General features: G+C 46.3%; 1 protein-coding gene across 1 annotated transcript; it reads left to right on the top strand.

Annotated features, from left to right (window-relative positions):
• The first annotated feature begins 2,259 nt into the window (after positions 1-2,259).
• Positions 2,260-18,361, top strand: tecta (tectorin alpha). Its single transcript, XM_063894653.1, is given in 24 exon segments — positions 2,260-3,370; positions 3,450-3,589; positions 3,692-3,979; positions 4,540-4,677; positions 5,002-5,167; positions 5,260-5,672; positions 5,963-6,533; positions 6,804-7,414; positions 7,564-8,134; positions 8,548-9,176; positions 10,012-10,663; positions 11,341-11,540; positions 11,861-12,241; positions 12,482-12,518; positions 12,521-12,767; positions 12,891-13,171; positions 13,487-13,597; positions 13,740-13,942; positions 14,624-14,787; positions 15,557-15,805; positions 15,930-16,092; positions 16,175-16,259; positions 16,461-16,580; positions 16,859-18,361. Coding segments are annotated over 24 exon segments (6,585 nt in total). The 5' UTR covers positions 2,260-3,306; the 3' UTR covers positions 16,960-18,361.

The following is an 18,361-nucleotide window of genomic DNA, read 5'->3' as shown; positions in this document are numbered from 1 at the left end:
CCCACGCTATCTCCCCAGCATCTATGGAAATAAGGTGTCTTGTATAACCCTGTAAATGAGGCTGGTCCTAATTAAAAAAGGGGGTACACAGAGTCTCCAAAGTGACTGATGTAAATTCTGTAACTCTACCTCCCGCCGAGCTTTCAAAAGCAAGGTGTGTGTGTTTCTGGGTTTTGTCCATAAATGCCCCAGAGTGCGACTGTACTACTTTGGTAAGTTTTGTGTGCTCAGTGTGCCCTAAAGCTGCCCTAAATGCACTTGTTGAACTCTTGCTACCACAATCCAGGCCCGATCCAAAAGCAGAAACTCCACTGTGACCCTGCTGAAGACTTGTCAAGACAGTCCACTTATATAGAAATGATCAGCAGATATTTAAAATGCGGCTTGATTGAAATATTATTAAGTCCTTGGTATTCAAGTGCCATTCCACAAAGATAAAGGCTGCAGTGTTTCCTCCAAACACGTACTTTATCATGGTTTGGCACCTTCAGGTGTTAATGACAGATCCTGCTCAAAGGCTTGACATTCATCCTGTATGAGAGCCTCTCTTTGTACAGCACATTCCATTCTCCCGCTGCATTTAAAACGTGTCTGCAGGCAGCATTTCTCTTTGTTTTTCTCCCAATTGCCTCCATCATCTCTCTGACCTCCCCTTTCTTACATATTGCTCCGTTTCCACTCTCTCTCTCTAGTCCTCAGATTCCTATGCTGTCCCTCCCCTCAACTTCCCTTTCCTCCCCACCTACCCCCCTTTCCCAAACTCTGATCTCAGATTAAGTTCAACAGTATCCCAGGTAAAGTTTGCACCCGCTTCTCCGGGCTCCTTCCACCGCTTCAACGGGTGTTTTCCAAACTCCACTTTGGACATTTAAACTCCCAATACACAAAACCTTTTGGATTGCTTTTCTGCTGCTGGTGTTTCTGTGCAGCTGGAATTGGACTCGCTTCATCAGTATCACCTGTGCTTCCTCGTTTTACTCCCTCCATCACCACTGCTCACTGGATGGTCCTCTGCTGGATGGGACGCTGCTCTGAGGAGGCTGCCAGGTTAGACTATTGAGGTGCTAGATGTCCATCTTCTGAAGGCAGGTGAGTGCATCGTTCACTCCTCTACTCATCAGTAGTCTCTTTATTTATTTACCTGAACATTTGTTCTTAGGATCATCATATTTTGATACTTCTAAAAAAGACTTTTGCCTATATGTTGAACATCTATGGTGATTGATGATCTGTTTATTATTCAGATTCAGGTCTCGAAGGCTTCACCGTCATGCACAATAGCTACAGCGTAGTGGTCTGAATGCTCGCCTCCAACAATGCGTTGTGTACAATTAAGAAAAATAGTGCAATTGACTTAATTGTGCAAGTAAAAATGCTAGAATAAGCAGGAATGTGTTAATTCTGCAGCTGTAAAAGTCCTTGTATGCTTTAAAGGCTGTCACTATTGCTTCATGGTCTTATTCGGTTGCTGATATCCTACACAGAATTGATTTTGTGGATTTTTATGAACATGTAGATGTAACATAATCTAAGATTTCCCAAAATAAATGGATTTAATACAAAATATGACCAACTTTCAATCATCTTGTGACCCCACCTATTTATCTTTAGACCTTGTTCTGGTCCTAAACCACTAGACTACTTTAGCAGGTCCATCTAGTCATGTTAGTTTAACCCTATTTCTTTACGTTTATGCACTGGATAACAAAGCACACTACATTCCCAGGTTTTAATTCCCTTAAAGCCTGAAATAGAAAAGAAGAAGTACACATTGTACGCTTCGGAGAGTGATAAAGCGTTACCTGACACAGATGTCTTTCTCTCAGGCCGACCCCACAGATAAACACGTTAAAGTGGCGTGTTCATCCTTTAAGTCTTTCCTGCTTTATCTAAATTGCCTTGCTGAGTTAACAACGGTCAGATGAGATGGAGCGCTACGAGAGTCAAAAGAGCAATTGTGTTAATCTTTCTGTTGATGATGTTCGATGAGAGGCTGATGACAGCAGAGCAGACCTCTCTCAACGGTGCTCACTCAGCCTGGCACACCTGAACACAATTTACCTTCAAACTGAGGGAAATTCACACATTTAGAGGAGTATCCAATATCCAATGGAATAAGTAGAGTCAGGTTTTCAAATACAAAAATGAAATTAAAAATGATCCATTGTTGAAGGCCTGATTCACTCACACTGACTGTAACTTAAAGTCAATATAACATGACATAATGAATCCCCTGTAGTCCTCAATCTAATGTGTGTGGATGAAGAAATGTGGACATGCATCATGCAGCACCACTGGGGACAAACACAAACCTTAAAGTTATCTTCGATAAATGTTTGATTTTGACCTGAAACTAAAGTCTATCTGCCAGGGTTCAGATGTTGTCTTTAAAACACTACAGAGACCTCATCGCTACCGTAGCTGTAAGCTATCAGCCCTGTGCTTAAACGCCTTACACACTTTTGTGGGCATCATTTTTGATAAATTAACCACGTTTAAGACATTTTAACAGTTCATCATGTCTTCCTTTATAAAGGAAGGCATGATGGGAAACTTAAACTGACAAAAACCCAAATCCAAAAATGGGACAAGAATGCAAGTTGGAATAAAGAGATATCTCACAGTCGATGATCCAAAAGGGAGCAGTGTTAACTACTGGCTAAAGGTGGCAGTAATTACAGATCTGCACGACGCCTTTTAAAGTTTGAATTCTTTATGCTGGTGGAAAAATGGGGACTACTTGTCTGTACCCTCGACTTTGCCAATGGGAAGCTTGCCATACCACTGAACAGCCCCTGAGGACCACTGCAAGGACCTGCGCAATTCAAACCTGCTCACTTAAAGCCATTAGTGCCCGAGTATTTTCGCTCCTCTCCCTCCTGCCTAACAAGGCATGGATGGCTCCCAAACAGAAGTGGTAATGAGGTCCTGAGCAGCCTCGCAGCTTCACACACTGAGACACCGGAGCACCGAGGGCCAGGTCGGTCAGCTGCAGGGAACCGAAGCACAGAGAGTCCCGTAGTCCACCGGCTCACCTGGGACTGTAAGGCAAATGTGATCCTGACACATTGTTCTGGCATGCATAAAAGGGCCTTTTCAAGGGTCCTCGGGGGAGACCTGGGAGCCTGATCTTAAAGGAGTAACAGTGACGTTGGTTTGATGGCTCTCCCTCCTATCGACCTTTTTAACGGCCTCGTTTATGAGAAGTTGTCCTATGACTCATGCGACTGTGGCTCAGAAAGGGTTCAGGAAGTGGTGACATAATAAGCAAATTAACCCCCTCTTTCTTTCCTGTTTTTTAAAAGGATGGTCAGGCCAGGCTGTCCAGTCTTTCTGCTCCACCTCTTCAGCATCTTTGTACAGTCAGGAGGTACGAGGCAATTTCTTGATCTTTCAGGGTTGAGAAACATCCTCTCAATGAGCCCTTATGCAATGTCTTTCTTTTGTAGCTCGTACTCGGGACATCATGTATCCATATGGACCCAACCACAGGGATCTAGAAACCCCAAAGATGGATGATGGGAGTTCTCCAGAAATTACTTTGCTCACTCATTTTGTTTTCTTCAATGTTCCATACCGTACCATCTATGTAAGTCTTCACCATAGCTCCTGTAATTGCATATCAAGCTAGGATTAATTGACTTAATGCAATGTTGCTGATGCTGAAACACTGTTTTTCTTCTGTCCACAGATCAACAACAATGGTGTGATCTCCTTCAATGTGCAGGTTAGCCAGTTCACCCCAGAGGCTTTCCCTCTGAGCGACAGCAGATCCTTCATTGCTCCACTTTGGGCAGATGTGCACAACGGCATCCGAGGAGATGTGTACTACAGAGAAACCACTGAACCGGAAATACTGGAAAGGGCCACACAAGATATTCGGAGATACTTTAAAAGCATGCCCACGTTTACAGCCACCTCGGCCTTCATTGCAACATGGCACCAAGTCACCTTCTATGGAGGAAGCCAGACGACCCCGGTAAAGTCTAAATGGTTGTTGCACACATCTACACACTGACAGAGTTTAGCCTAGCTTAGCAACTGATAGCCTACGTTGATCAAAAATCAAATGCCTTCCAGCTGTTTTTAAGCGTTATCATTTCTGACTTTTACTTATTTTCCAAATATTTGAAACAGCATTCTAATTTGCTAATCCTCTTTGAAGCTAGCTGTGATTGTTATACATTAGCTGGATGCTAGCATATTCCCCTGCTCTCAATCCTTTCGCTAAGCTAGGGTAAAACCATCACAGACTTACTGTACTGTAAAAGCGTTTGGTACCACAGTAGCCCCATTTTGACCTTTGGGGACACCTGTTGTTTCCAAAACCACAACGGATTAAAGAGATGAAACTTATTGGCCACATGGTGAACATTTGACCTCATCGCCTATAGGGTCATTTTGAAATCCCATGCATTGATTTGATGTGTTCAATAAAGGTTTCTGATTATCTGGGTTCTTAAATACAATTGAGTCATTTTTTAATCTCTGTTTTTTCTCTTTGTGAAACTGTTTTCCATCCTCTTGTCTGATTAAAAGGTGAACACATTCCAAACTGTACTAATCTCTGATGGCGTGGCGTACTTCAGTATGTTCAATTACGGAGAAATCTCATGGAGCACGGGAACCGCCAGTGGTGGAGATCCTTTAACGGGACTGGGTGGGACGACAGCTCAGGTATTCTCACAATGTACCTCAAACTACACCATATGCATTTTCCTTTATAGAAGTGTTACCATAGACAAATAGATCAAGCTCCCCATCAGGAGAGCAGGAAGTCTACATATCGAATTAAAACCTGTTTCAACTGCAGCTGGGCCAAAGTCTGACTCCATTACAGTATCACTTACAATGGTTTCGATCATTGGAAACTAATTGTTGCTATTTTGATTGATTGCACTCTTTTGAAAGTTGCTTTGGATGGTCGCTTTTGATTTATCATTAGCTAAAGGCAAAAGTAAACATTTCCCCTCACCTCCCTCACACCTTTCCCCTTTTCAGTCAGGTTTTAACGGAGGAGACATTGGTCACTTCTTCAACCTGCCGGGATCTCGGTCAAACGACGTGGTGAACATTGAACAGACGACCAATGTGAACACGCCCGGGCGCTGGTTATTCCGCGTCGACACTGAACTGATAAATCCCGCCAATGGCTGCAGCTACAACGGCAAGTTCACGCATCAAACACTTATCCTTCTGACCACACATTTCTCTTGTGCAGAACAAATAAATATCCCTTTGTGCTTTCATCTTTTCCAGGGCGTTTTTACAGACGAGGGGAAATCTTCTGGCTGTCGGACCAGTGCTCCCAGCGCTGCCGCTGCCTTGACATTGACAACGAGGTGCAGTGCCAGGAAGCTCCATGTGGGCAGCTGGAGACCTGCGAGCAGCAGGAAGGCGCCTTCTACTGCCAGCCGACCCGCACCAGCACTTGTGTGGTCTTCGGAGACCCTCATTACCACACCTTCGATGGCTTCCTCTATCACTTCCAGGGAACCTGCTCCTACCTGTTGGCTCGGCCCTGCTGGGAGGTGACGGGGCTGCCTTTCTTCAGCGTGGAGGCCAAAAATGAGAACCGAGGGATGGCCTCGGTCTCTTGGCTTAGAGATGTGACAGTGGAGGTGTACGGACACAGAGTCATGTTGCCCAAAGGCAGTGTTGGCGCAGTCCAGGTAAGAATCTGTATAGCCTGGAATTATCGCAGTGCTTGCCTTGTGCTTGCTTCTTGATGGGCCTGATGCAAGAGGGTTTATTCAGATTATGTGGCTGCATGTACTCTTTGCTTGTGAAGTCCTCTTTGAAGACCTTGGGAGAGTAGTTTAGGCAGTTGCTCTTGGATGTGTCTTACTAAATTTCCAAGTACAAACTGACGATCCAGGATGCACATTTTGAGAGAGTCAAGATAAAAAGAGTGGAAGAAAAAAACATCATCCTTTATTGTTCCTCTTCCTCTTCTGTCCAGGTGGATGGTTTGATGAAGACTTTGCCGGTCCAACTGGAGCTGGGTGCTATCCGGGTATACCAGTCCGGGGTTGCCATTGCTTTAGAAACGGATTTTGGACTCTTGGTGACCTATGACGGCCAACACTATGCCTCCATCTCCCTACCCAGCTCCTACTTCAACAACACTTGTGGGCTTTGTGGTAATTATAACGATGACCCGGCCGATGATCCTGTGCTTCCCGACGGCTCGCTAGCAGAAAGCGTAGTGGAGTTAGGGGGCAGCTGGCGAGCGGAGGACACGGACTGGAGGTGTACTGATGGTTGCGCCCAGAACTGCAGTGTGTGTGATCCCGCTACAGAAGCCTTCTACTTTCGCCCTGACTACTGTGGACTCATCAACAAAACCGATGGACCTTTCAGGGACTGCCGAGCTGTAGTGGACCCTACCGCCTTTGTGTACAGCTGTGTGTATGACATGTGCAGCAACCGGGATAACATCACCACACTTTGCCAGGCAATCCAGGCCTATGCTCTGGCCTGTCAGGCTCTTGGAGTCACCATACGATCCTGGAGATCTCGCACCTTCTGTGGTGAGTTTCAGCTTTAACTAGAGAGCGCAATCCCTGAAGTTGTATGCTGAAAAACAGATGCTGAACTGCAATGCTGGCTTAGATGAACTACGGCTAATGTTTTGGGAATTTTGTTAAGTTATGAATGTCCCTTATAGCCCGCGTGTTCTTATTGAGCTGCACGTTTTGAAGTTCGAGGAGAGCTTCTGCGGTGTAAAAGTTCTTCTAGATTTCTCATCTTGCATTCATTGTCTCATCTAACTGAGTTTATGTTCTCTCACTGGGTCTTAGCTTTGACTTGTCCAGAAAACAGCAACTACCAAGTGTGCACAAGTGCCTGCCCGGCCTCCTGCTCGGACCTCACCTCCCCCCTGTATTGCATCCACCCTTGCACGGAGGGCTGCCAGTGTGATCCAGGCTACGTCCTCAGCGGGAGTCATTGTGTACAGCGTGAGGACTGTGGCTGTGAGCATAACGGCCTCTATTACCCCCTCAATAACACCTTCTGGGTAGGTCAAAGTGGGGAAGAAGGTGAATGTACCCTCCGTTGCACCTGTGGACCCAACGGGGAAGTTTCCTGCTTCAACGCGTCCTGCAAGGAGGGTGAGGTGTGTGTCGCCGAGGTGGGCTTGCTGGGTTGTTACCCGCGGAGGGAGGGAGTGTGCTCAATCACCCAGAACTCAGTGACCACCTCCTTTGATGGCACCTTCCTGCTGTTCCCAGATGACAGCTCTTACTATCTGCTGAAGCTGTGCAGTCCGGTGCCTGCTAACGGCTCCATGGTGGAGGTGAAGATGGGCAGGCGGTTTGTGAACAAAGGCCCCACATGGAAAAGACCTGTGGTGGTTACAGTGGCTAACATGGAAGCTCAGATGGGAGGGTCAGATTTTGATATAGTAAAGGTTGGTATTTGATATACTGTGAAGCATCCCTTTTGTCAGCTGTTGCATACCTATGGTCAGAAATAGAGCCCTCGTTTTGTGGCCCAAAATGGTTTGTATTTTCAAAAGTCATTTATCTTCTTGATTTAACGATACCTTTTGTGTTGCAGGTGAATGGTGAACCAGTGACGCTCCCATATGTCCATCCGATGGAGACGATGATGATCTACAAAGCACCGGGTAACGCCACAGTGGTGGAGTCCCGTGGTCTGCTTCGTGTCCAGTACAACCGTCAGGGATTCCTCAACATCTCCCTCTCCACCATCTTCTACAATGTCACGTGTGGTCTATGTGGCGTCTTCAACAGCAACGGCACCGACGACCTCCGCCTTCCCAACGGACGCCTGGCGGACTCTACTGAGCAGTTCACGGAGGGCTGGCGCTCCATCGCCGACGACCTCACGTGTAACGGCGACTGTGACGATCTTTATCGGATGTGCACGGACTTGCGTCTCTACCAGAACCCGTGGATGTGTGGCAACATCAACGACCCGGGGAATAGTTCATTTCTGGCGTGTCACGCAGTGGTGAACCCCTCGCCGTTCTTCAGGAACTGCCTGTACAACATGTGTGTGAAGGAAGGGAACCGATCAGCGCTGTGTTCCTCGCTGCAGGCGTACGCCAGCGCCTGTCAGGACGCTCAAGTGGGCCTCGCCTCCTGGAGGAGTGTCACCAACTGCCGTGAGTTCACATATCTTTAGACATTTTGATGATCTGGAGTTTGGTGCTAGGCCCATCCTTCTTGGCTAGATCGGTTCCTTTGAACTCCTTGTTTCTGTGGTAGATCGACTAAAATACCAGTATTTTCATAGTTAACTTCTTCTACAGCTTCCTCCTCCTTTGGAAGGCAGAAAATATAAATGTTACCCCTCTTTAGTTCCTCTCCACCACTGCCCTGTTGTGCTGATATTTACCTCTTCTTTGAAGGTTTACTCCAATAGAACTTCACTAGCGATGTGTTGCAAAGAACTCAGGGGTTTCAGCCTGTGCAGACCCTTTAAAACCTCAAAAAGCAGAATAGGGACTCTAATCCAACAGTGAGTCTATATGGATCGTTCTGGTAATATTGGTTTGTCTTCTCTCCTCTGTCTCAGCTCTTCCCTGTCCACCAAACAGCCATTTTGACGAGTGCACCAGCGCCTGCCCTTTGACCTGTGCCAACCTCGACGACCCTGAAGAGCCGTGCCCTCTGCCCTGTCAGGAGGGCTGTCAGTGTGAGGACGGATTTGCTCTTCGTGACGGCCTGTGCGTGTCCCGAAGCGACTGCGGCTGCATGAGCCACGGCCGGACGCTGGCCACGAATCAGACGTTCTGGACGGACTGGGAGTGTCAGGAGCGCTGCTACTGCAACGGCTCAGACAACAGCGTTTACTGTCAGCTCGCGCCTTGCAACCCCGAGGAATACTGCCAGGAGAGCGACGGCCTGTATTTCTGCCAGCCCCGCACCGAGGCCCTGTGCGTGGCGGCTGGTTACGGACACTTCCTGCCGTTTGGCGGCGTCCCGTTTGAGCTGCAGAGCTCTTGTACTCTCAAGATGGCCACCACGGTGTGCGGGACAGACAACAGGGAGCAGGAAACTGTCGGTGGGGCTTTTCCTCAGTTTAAACTGGCGGCTCGTAACGAGGAGAGAGACACAGGCCAGGCCATTTGGGTGAGGGGCTTTGTACTGGAGGTCTACGAGTATGAGATTGAAGTGTCCCGAAGCTACAAAAACACTGTCACGGTGAGTAAATGTTGTGTCCAATGTATCATAATATGAACACTTATCTTAAGCCATTTTCCAAAAGGATCAGCATGGCTAATTACTAATAGAAATAAGAGATGGTATTTTCCCAAATGGGTGAAACAGTGTTCTAGTTTTCATAGTGGCCTATGTATCATGATATAGATATTTATGTCTGGCCCCCTGAAGGTCATAGTTGTTTTACTTGTGGACGTTTGAGGACATTTTATTTCTAATCAAGCCGATTGAATAACCGGGCAGAGGGTGAATTCCTCTTTGATTGGCTTAAGGCGGATCTAATTTCAATGGGCATCTTTTATCAGGCTGGATTTGGCTCAGACGAAACCCCGACCCTGAGCGACATTTGGACCGGGTTCACAAACCGACTCAAAGATCTGAGGAGGAATAGAAATGACACAATGCTCACACACATACACGCAATTTTTTCAGTTTCTGTTCTCTCTTATAGAATTAGATTATATGAGAAACACTCTTTCAGTGAGTCTTAATTTGATCCTTTCATCACCGGGATTTCCCCCTCATACTTGCTGGTCAGATGTGCAAAAACAGGCTTTCTGTAAGAGAGTGTGCCCGCTAATCCACCAACAATAAACAGTTTTATTGAATCTCTCTCAACCACTGTTTAACCAGCCCCTGGTAGACCCCCCTCACAACACAGACAGTTGCTATCTTGTGCCACAAACCTTCAACTGTACTTTCTTTTGGATTATTGGTTGCCTTTTTTTATCTGCAATGCTACTATTGCTGTGACACTGTACATTTCCCCCGCTGTGGGACTGATAAATGTATCCTGATTCTGATTCTCCTCACTCAGGTGAATAAGGAGCGTTTGTACGTGCCTCTGAAGCTCGGCCCGGGGAAGGTCCACATCTTCACCTGGGGCATGCAGCTCATTCTGGAGACAGATTTCGGCCTGAAAGTGGCCTTTGACTGGAACACCCTGCTGCTACTGACTCTACCCCGCGACCTCTACAACTCCTCCTGCGGCCTCTGCCAGGGCATGCCCTTATCTCCCCCCACCCTCACCACCACCGACTGGGGCATGGCCTGGGCGGAGAGGGACACCTTCTGCCAGGTGGGCTGTGGAGACTCCTGCCCTCGCTGTGGCCTCGGAGAAACCAGCTCGCAGAACGACTCTCCTCTCATGGTGGTGGACGCAAACTCGGACTCGGACAACGGGGCGAATGCAGTCGAGACGGGGATGCGTTTCCACATGGGAGACGGACTGTATGTGTACGTGGAGCCCGAGGCAGTGAGGTTATGCGGGCTGATAGTGGATCGAGGAGGTGTGTTCGCACGCTGCCACAGCAAGGTGGCGCCGGCGTTTTTCTATCAGAGCTGCCTGCAGGACACCTGTCTGGACCAGGGATCCCAGGATACTGTGTGCAACTGGCTGCAGATGTATGCCACCACCTGTCAGACCCAAGGGGTTCCTGTTAGCGGCTGGAGGAGCGACACGCCGTGTGGTGAGTCTTCAAACAGTCTGTTTTGTATTTCTCTGAAAATATTACCAAAATTCTGAAAAATAAAAAACAGACTTTTATTTCTGAAAAGTGTTTTTTAAAATTTTGTATAAAAAATGTTTTCTTTTCTTTAAAAATCAAAATTCTGAAAAAAAAATGTTTTCTTCATTTATTTTTTCTGAAAACTTGAATTCTGGAAATTAGTTTTTGCTGAAAAATTAGATTATTTTAAAATCCTATCCGAACCAAAACCAAACCAAAAATGTGATCAGTGTCTCAGTAGTTGAGTGTAAGGGTCCAGCATCCCACACCTTTAGACTGTTATGAGAGCTCCATCCATTGTGCTCTTATCATGTTCATGTTAAGATTAAGATTCAACTTTATTGTCATTGCACAGAGTACAAGTACTAGGACAACGAAATGCGGTCTCTGCATTTGACCCATCCTAGTGTTAGGAGCAGTGGGCTGCCATTATGTACGGTGCCCGGGGAGCAGTGTAGGTAACCAGTGTCTTGCTCAGGGACACCACGGTGGAACTAGGTCTTTCGGGGACTTGAACTGGTGACCTTCCAGTTCCCAGGCCAAGCCCCTATGGACTTCGCCACCACCGCCCTAATAATGTTCATTATGTCTTCAGTGTAATTATTTGCTAAGGTCTTTACTCCCCTGTCTGGTCCCAGTCCAGAGCTGTCCACCGAACAGCCATTACTCCAGCTGTGTGTCGGTCTGCCCGCCGCAGTGCGCCCCCGCCCGCGGGCAGAGGGACTGCAGTCAGGACTGTGTGGAGGGCTGCCAGTGCGACCCGGGCTACGTTCGCAACGGAAAGAGTTGCATCCTGCCGCAGAACTGTGGCTGCTACACTGATGGCAAGTACTATGAGGTCAGTCTCACATCCAGCACCACATGGAATAAACTCTGTGACAAAACTGTAACATTGCATTTAGCATAAAGAAACATTTACAAACATTTCAGGTCATGTTTCTGTCCGTCTGACAAATTAAGGACCAACTTTTACCACCAGTTGAGCTCTGTTTTGGTCTCCACCATCCCCCTGCAGACTGACTTTTGGATGGATGGATGATTATCACTGAAGTATAGGAATAGGTTCTGTTTCGGTCTCCACCATCTCCTGCAGAATATATCACAGAGACAAAACAGACTAAGTATTTCAGTTTTAACAGATTCCTTTCTTTATTTCAGCCCAAACAGCTGTTTTGGAACACTGACTGTACCAAGCGCTGCCAGTGCATCGGACGAAACCTGATCCAGTGCGACCCGCGGCGCTGTAAGGCGGAGGAGGAGTGTACGCTACGGTACGGGGTTCGGGGATGCTTCGCTCGCCGCTCCCAGCACTGCGTTGCCTCAGGTGGGGGGGTTTTCAGGACCTTCGACGGGGCCTCTCTGCGACTCCCGGCCTCCTGCTCCTTCGTCCTGTCCACGAACTGTCACAAGCTGCCGGACCTTTCCTTCCAGCTCATCGCCAACTTTGATAAGTGGAGCACGCCCAACCTCACCACCATCTCCCACGTCTACCTCTACCTCAACGAGGAGAATATCCTCATCTCTGGAAGCACTGTCAAGGTGAGAGAGGACTTTTACAATCATTTCAAGGTCCTGGTTCTGACCGGCTGACAAATTTAGGTCTGTTTTGGTCTCCAATATTTGATGGATCTGTCAGTTATTAGACCCCTATATCGTCCATTGAACACCAATATATAACACTGTTATTACACATGGACACAGCTTCTCAAATTAATGCATTCCCCAGGATACAAGAAAACATAACAATAACTGCTTATAAACGTTCCTGTTTCTGCTCAGGTGAACGGTACCCCGGTCTCAGTCCCGTTTCTCACGGGCTGATGACGCGTCTGTCCACGTCCGAAGGTTTCATCGTCATCGACACGCCGCAGGACATCCAGATCCGGTACAACCGCTTCAACACGCTGAGCATCACCATGGGCCAGCGGCTGCAGAACAAGGTGTGCGGGCTGTGCGGAAACTTCAACGGAGACCCCGGCGACGACTACATCACCTCCAGGGGGAAGCCGGCCGTCAGCGCCCTGGAGCTCGCCCAGAGCTGGAAGACCAACGGTATGCAGAACAGGTGGGTGAGGCTCTCAGACTGCTGGAAATACTGTGCTAGGGATGTGAGCAAACAGGGAAAACAACACTTGAATATTTAAATAAAACTTAACCCAACCTGTTGATGTTTCTCTTGCTCCTGCAGTTGTGATGAGACCCAGTTCGTGGCTCTGGCGCAGTCCTGTGACAACACGGCTGTTCTGGCGCTGCAGAGCGAGGACGCCTGCCAGAAGCTGACCCAGCTGAAGGGCTTCTTCCAGCCGTGCCACGGGCTGCTGGACCCGCGGCCCTTCTTCCAGTCCTGCTACCTGGACGGCTGCTACAACCACCGCAAGGCCCAGGTGTGCGGCTCGCTGGCGGCCTACGCCGAGGCCTGCCGCTCCATGGGGACCCTCACCACCAAGTGGATCACCCAGGAGAACTGCTGTAAGGGCACCGCGGGGCACCAGCCTCCTACAGCAGACATCAGAATGAATCAGAAATCTGAAACTTTGCTTCACATTCACCTTTTTGTTCAGAAAATCCCCCAAAATATCACATATTTAATAAGATAATACCTCATCCTCAAACATTCAGTAGCATTTCAGAAAATGTGTAATACAGAAAATAATCAGCTGGGGGAATTTCCTGCTGATACACATTAGGTAATATGTTTACCCTGACCGTCTCTTCACTGACTGCATGCTAACTGGAGCTAACAGTGTGTGTGACAGCTAACATTGTGTGTGGACCTGTCTTTAGCAGAATGGATCTACGACCCCTGTGCAGGAGAGATCTGCACAAACTTCACCTGCGAGCTGGAGAACGGAGGAGACCTGTGCGGCTGCCCGGAGTTACCCACCAGCACCGGCGGTGAGCAACGATACCGGCACATCATCGATCGCTAGCTCTAACTGTGTCCCGGTGCGCTGTGAATCTTTAATGATGATGGTGTGTGTGTGTGTGTGTGTGTGTGTGTGTGTGTGTGTGTGTGTGTGTGTGTGTGTTTCTGCAGGTGATGACGACATCATCCAGGCGGAGGTGACCTGTAAACACGCTAAGATGGAGGTCTCTATCTCCAAGTGTAAGCTCTTCCAGCTGGGCTTCGAGCGCGAGGACGTGCGGATCAACGACGAGCACTGCGGAGGCATCGAGGGCGAGGACTTCATCTCCTTCCACATCAACAACACCAAGGGCCACTGCGGCTCCATCGTTCAGGTGGGGAATATATTTATCAGTTTCAAACAATCTAATCAATCAATTAATCAAAAAGGTGTTAGTCACAGTCTTGATAAGTAACCTACTCCTCTCTTCTTGCACTATTGTATGTCTTTTTATTTCTTATGCAGATTCTGTGTTTACACTTAAGGTGTTGATCTACAGTATGCATGTGTCAATACCGCCTTTACAACTCGTAGTGACGCAAGAGTTGTCTTAACCCTGCTTCTAAAATATGACATTTTCTATTATATTATATCTCATTTAAATACATCATTACATATGGACATTGTGGGAAGAAGTGTCCTGCAGGGTTTGCCAAGTTGCATATACTTATATACAGTATTATTTTTGACATACAAAGACCTGCACTTAAGACAAAGCAAACAGACAAATACATAAACTAAAAAGGGTGAGAGGCATGATCAAGGTCTTTAACACCACATTAAATACAGGATACAATAATAATTATGTGTGTGAAATAGATGTGTAATTATTCAGTTTCAGATGTGTATGCTACGCTAACAGCTAACTGTATTCCACACACAGACATGAGGTTAACAATAACCTTCTTATTTCACTCAGAGAATATTTCCCAAAGTGTTTACCTGTGCCCATAAGATGTCAGACAGTGACATGTCCCCTCATAATTAGAGTTGACATTGTTCTTTGCTCTGGCAGTCGAACGGGACCCACATCATGTATAAGAACACGGTGTGGATCGAGAGCGTGAACAACACGGGGAACGTGATCACCAGAGACCGGACCATCAACGTGGAGTTCTCCTGCGCCTACGAGCTGGACCTGAAGATCTCTCTGGAGACCGTCCTCAAGCCCATGCTCAGGTCAGACTGCGCTTTGATATGATCTACGTTCAGAGAGGCTCAACAGAGCAACGCAGGAAGTCAATCGAACTCTTAAACTCCTGCCTTTATTTGGTATAATGCTTGGACGTTAGCATCTAAATCCCCTTTCTGAACTGTGCTGTATGGACTTTACTTATGCTACATAACTGAGGCATTTATTCAACTGTGCAATACTCATTACAATGCACAATGTAACATACAACACATTACAAAGTGCAAAGATTTGATCCGTGTATTTGAATGTTATTTATATCATTATGTTTTATTGATATATACGTCATAATGATAATTCATTTTCTACTTCTACTATTTTTATGTGTTTTTTAAAAATAATTTGAACCTTTTTTTATTTTATTTTACTTCAGAATTTTCACTTATTTTCTTTTCTTTTGTCCGAATTTTGAGTTTTCCAGAATTGTGACTTTTTTCAGCTTTTGACTTATTTTATCAATTCTCTTTTTTACTCCAAATTTTTATATTTCTTCAGAATTACGACTTTTTTCCAAACCTGTGATTTCTTTGGAGAATACGGATTTTTACAAATATTTTGGACCTACTTTTATTTTATTGTGTATTATGTTTTCATCTCAAATGGAGCTACTTCAAACTCCAATTTGAGATGCATAACGTATTTCTGATCCTAATCAAAATTCTGAGTTCTGTAGATATTACTCTGAATATGTTCAATTTAAATAATACTAAATGTTATTTGTAGTTTTAACCCCCGGATACATTCCCCCCCCTGCAGTGTGATAAACCTGACCTTGCCGACTCAGGAGGGGAACTTCATCACGAAGATGGCGCTGTATAAGAACTCTTCGTACAGGAACCCGTACCGGGAGGGGGAGGTGGTTCTCAGCACGCGGGACATCCTCTTCGTAGGAGTCTTCGTCGAGGGGGCCGACGAGAACCAGCTGATCCTCATCGTCAACATGTGCTGGGCCACGCCGTCCCGCTACAGCAGCGACCGCCTGCGCTACATCATCATAGAGAGAGGGTACACACACACACACACACACACACACACACACACACACACACACACACACACACACAACACACACACACTCACATAACTTGGCCTCTGAATGCTTGCTCCTTTAACGTCCGTCCCTCTCTAGGTGTCCGAACATTAAGGACAACACCATCGGCATGGCGGAGAACGGCGTGTCGCTGACCTGCCGCTTCCACGTCACCGTCTTCAAATTCATCGGGGATTACGAGGAGGTGCATCTCCACTGCGACGTCACGCTGTGCGACTCGGAGACGAGCGCCTGCAAAGTGGTGAGGACATGTTCCGATGTTTTTTTTAATAAAGGTTATGAAACTTTGTGCTGTGCATTAATGTGATATCACGTGCATCCAGAACTGTCCTCACAAGAGAAGGATGTACTCGGAGGAAAGCAACCATAGAGAGCACATACTGACTGTGGGGCCCATCAGAAGGAGGGGTAAGAACTTTGCTGTTTCAGGGCAGGTTTTAGGGGATGGGAATTTTTCAGGATTCTGAATTTTTTTGTACAAACTTTGAGACTTTTCATTTTTCAGAATGTTTCACTTTCATTCCGAATCCTTACTTTTCTTTCCAAAATGTTGCCCAAAAAATTGCAAAGCTCCTCCTGATTCTAAAGACTCACTTGGTCTCCCCCCAGAGTCGGACTGGTGTGAGGATGGGAACGGAGGCTGTGAGCAGATCTGCAGCAGCAAGTCGAGCGGTCCGGTCTGCAGCTGTGTGACCGGGATGCTGCAGCGAGACGGGAAAAGCTGCCGGGGTAAGCACCACACACACACACACACACACACACACACACACACACACACACACACACACACACACACACACACACACACACACACACACACACACACACACACACACACACACTAATATTCCAATAATTATTATTATTATTATTATTATTGCCTTCCTTCCCAAATGTAATTCTGACATACAGCAATTCTGCACTCCCCCCCCCCCATGTAACAACAGTCAAACTGCCCTGGTCCTCTTTAATAATAACAACAACAATAAATGCTTTTCTGTTCGCAGCGGTGAGCTCCAGCTGTAACCTCACACCTGTGTTTTCTCTGCTGAGCGTCAGCGCTGTGATCTCCGTGTTCCCGGCTCGTATTCACACTCTGCTCTCATAACACCCTGCCGGCAGAGGCCAAGAATCAAAACACAGAAAAAGACTTGAAGATGCACAAAGTTCATCAGCGATTAACTAGCCCGTAGATTCTGTTACAGTCAGAGAAATTGACTAAAAGGCACATTCATGATTAATATGAGGATAAGTAAACAGGAAGAGTGAGTCCCCTCCATGTAAAGCCACTTATTTGAATGTGATTATCTTCCTAAAGGAATGCATTACTGCTCAGTTCTCTTCTACACCGCCAGCAGATGGAGCCACTGGTGGGCTGTTTTGGATTATACTCAGTTTAAGGTATATTTAATGTCACTCAAATGGCAAACATCCAATTTCCAGGGCTCCACAACCACTGCTTTTATCACACCCTGCCTTACATTAGACCTTAATGGTAATGATTAAGAGCTATAGGTAATAGTTGTTGCATAACAGACAGATTTCTATAGTTGGTTTGCATTTTCTGGATACCTATATCTGGTATTTACACCTTTCTCGTCAATCTCTGTGTCTGTCCTGATCCTCAATTATTAATCAAGTCCACATCAAACGTTGTTTTACTGTTATACAATATCTCGAGACGTAACATTTATCAATTAGTTGTTTAATTTATTGACAGAAAGGACATCTTTGGTCATCAATCAATGTTTTTTAGCCACACCAAATATGAACATTTTGCATGATTTAAGCCCACGATTTGTTAGCATTCAGTTAGCTTTCTTACGGCTGTCTGTTTGGTTGGACTTGACATTGGCCTCCAAATATGTAATATTTTAACGTTCCCGTCAGGGTTAGGTACCCAGAATGCACCGTGGCTCCCATTCCCTTTAGGCCAACGGGAATTGAGCGAGTAAACCAAACTTTTTCCTCACTTTATTCGAGTCTCAGACCTTCAAAATCTAATCAGTAAATCAGCTTGTGGTATTAAAGAGGCTACAGGTCACGTAATGCTGTAATCTTGGAAGTCAACGTGGAGTTAATGAATGAAATATATTTATGTGTGAGGAGAAATAAACACTCTGATAAGTTGAACTGGTATTGTGTTGCTGTAGCGCCCGGCTGTGAGATATGCAATCAGCTGCAACTCCTGCCATAAACACACTGTCCATAGACTGATGTTCTCCTGGTTCATGTTTTCTATTTGGCACCTTATGCGTTTTAAATGTGGATAAAATGTCCTGAAATGTTGGGTTAGTTTCACAGTCTGTAGGAGTTTTTATTTTAGCCTGTTTTATTACCTTCTGTGTACAAATGTACAGTCTGTCAGTTTGGTGGTTTGTGTCATGACTTTTGTTTTGGATTAATCACCTTTCTCTTTGTGTTTGGTTTTAAAACATGACCGAGATATTTGTGTTTCTTTGAGAGCAGAACCACCCGACTTTTAATAAATGAAGACGTTCTCAATGTCA

Source organism: Eleginops maclovinus, chromosome 11, assembly GCF_036324505.1.
Source record: "Eleginops maclovinus isolate JMC-PN-2008 ecotype Puerto Natales chromosome 11, JC_Emac_rtc_rv5, whole genome shotgun sequence".
NCBI lineage: Eukaryota > Metazoa > Chordata > Actinopteri > Perciformes > Eleginopidae > Eleginops > Eleginops maclovinus.
Note: the sequence above shows the minus strand (reverse complement) of the source record. Positions and strands in the feature narration are given on the sequence as shown.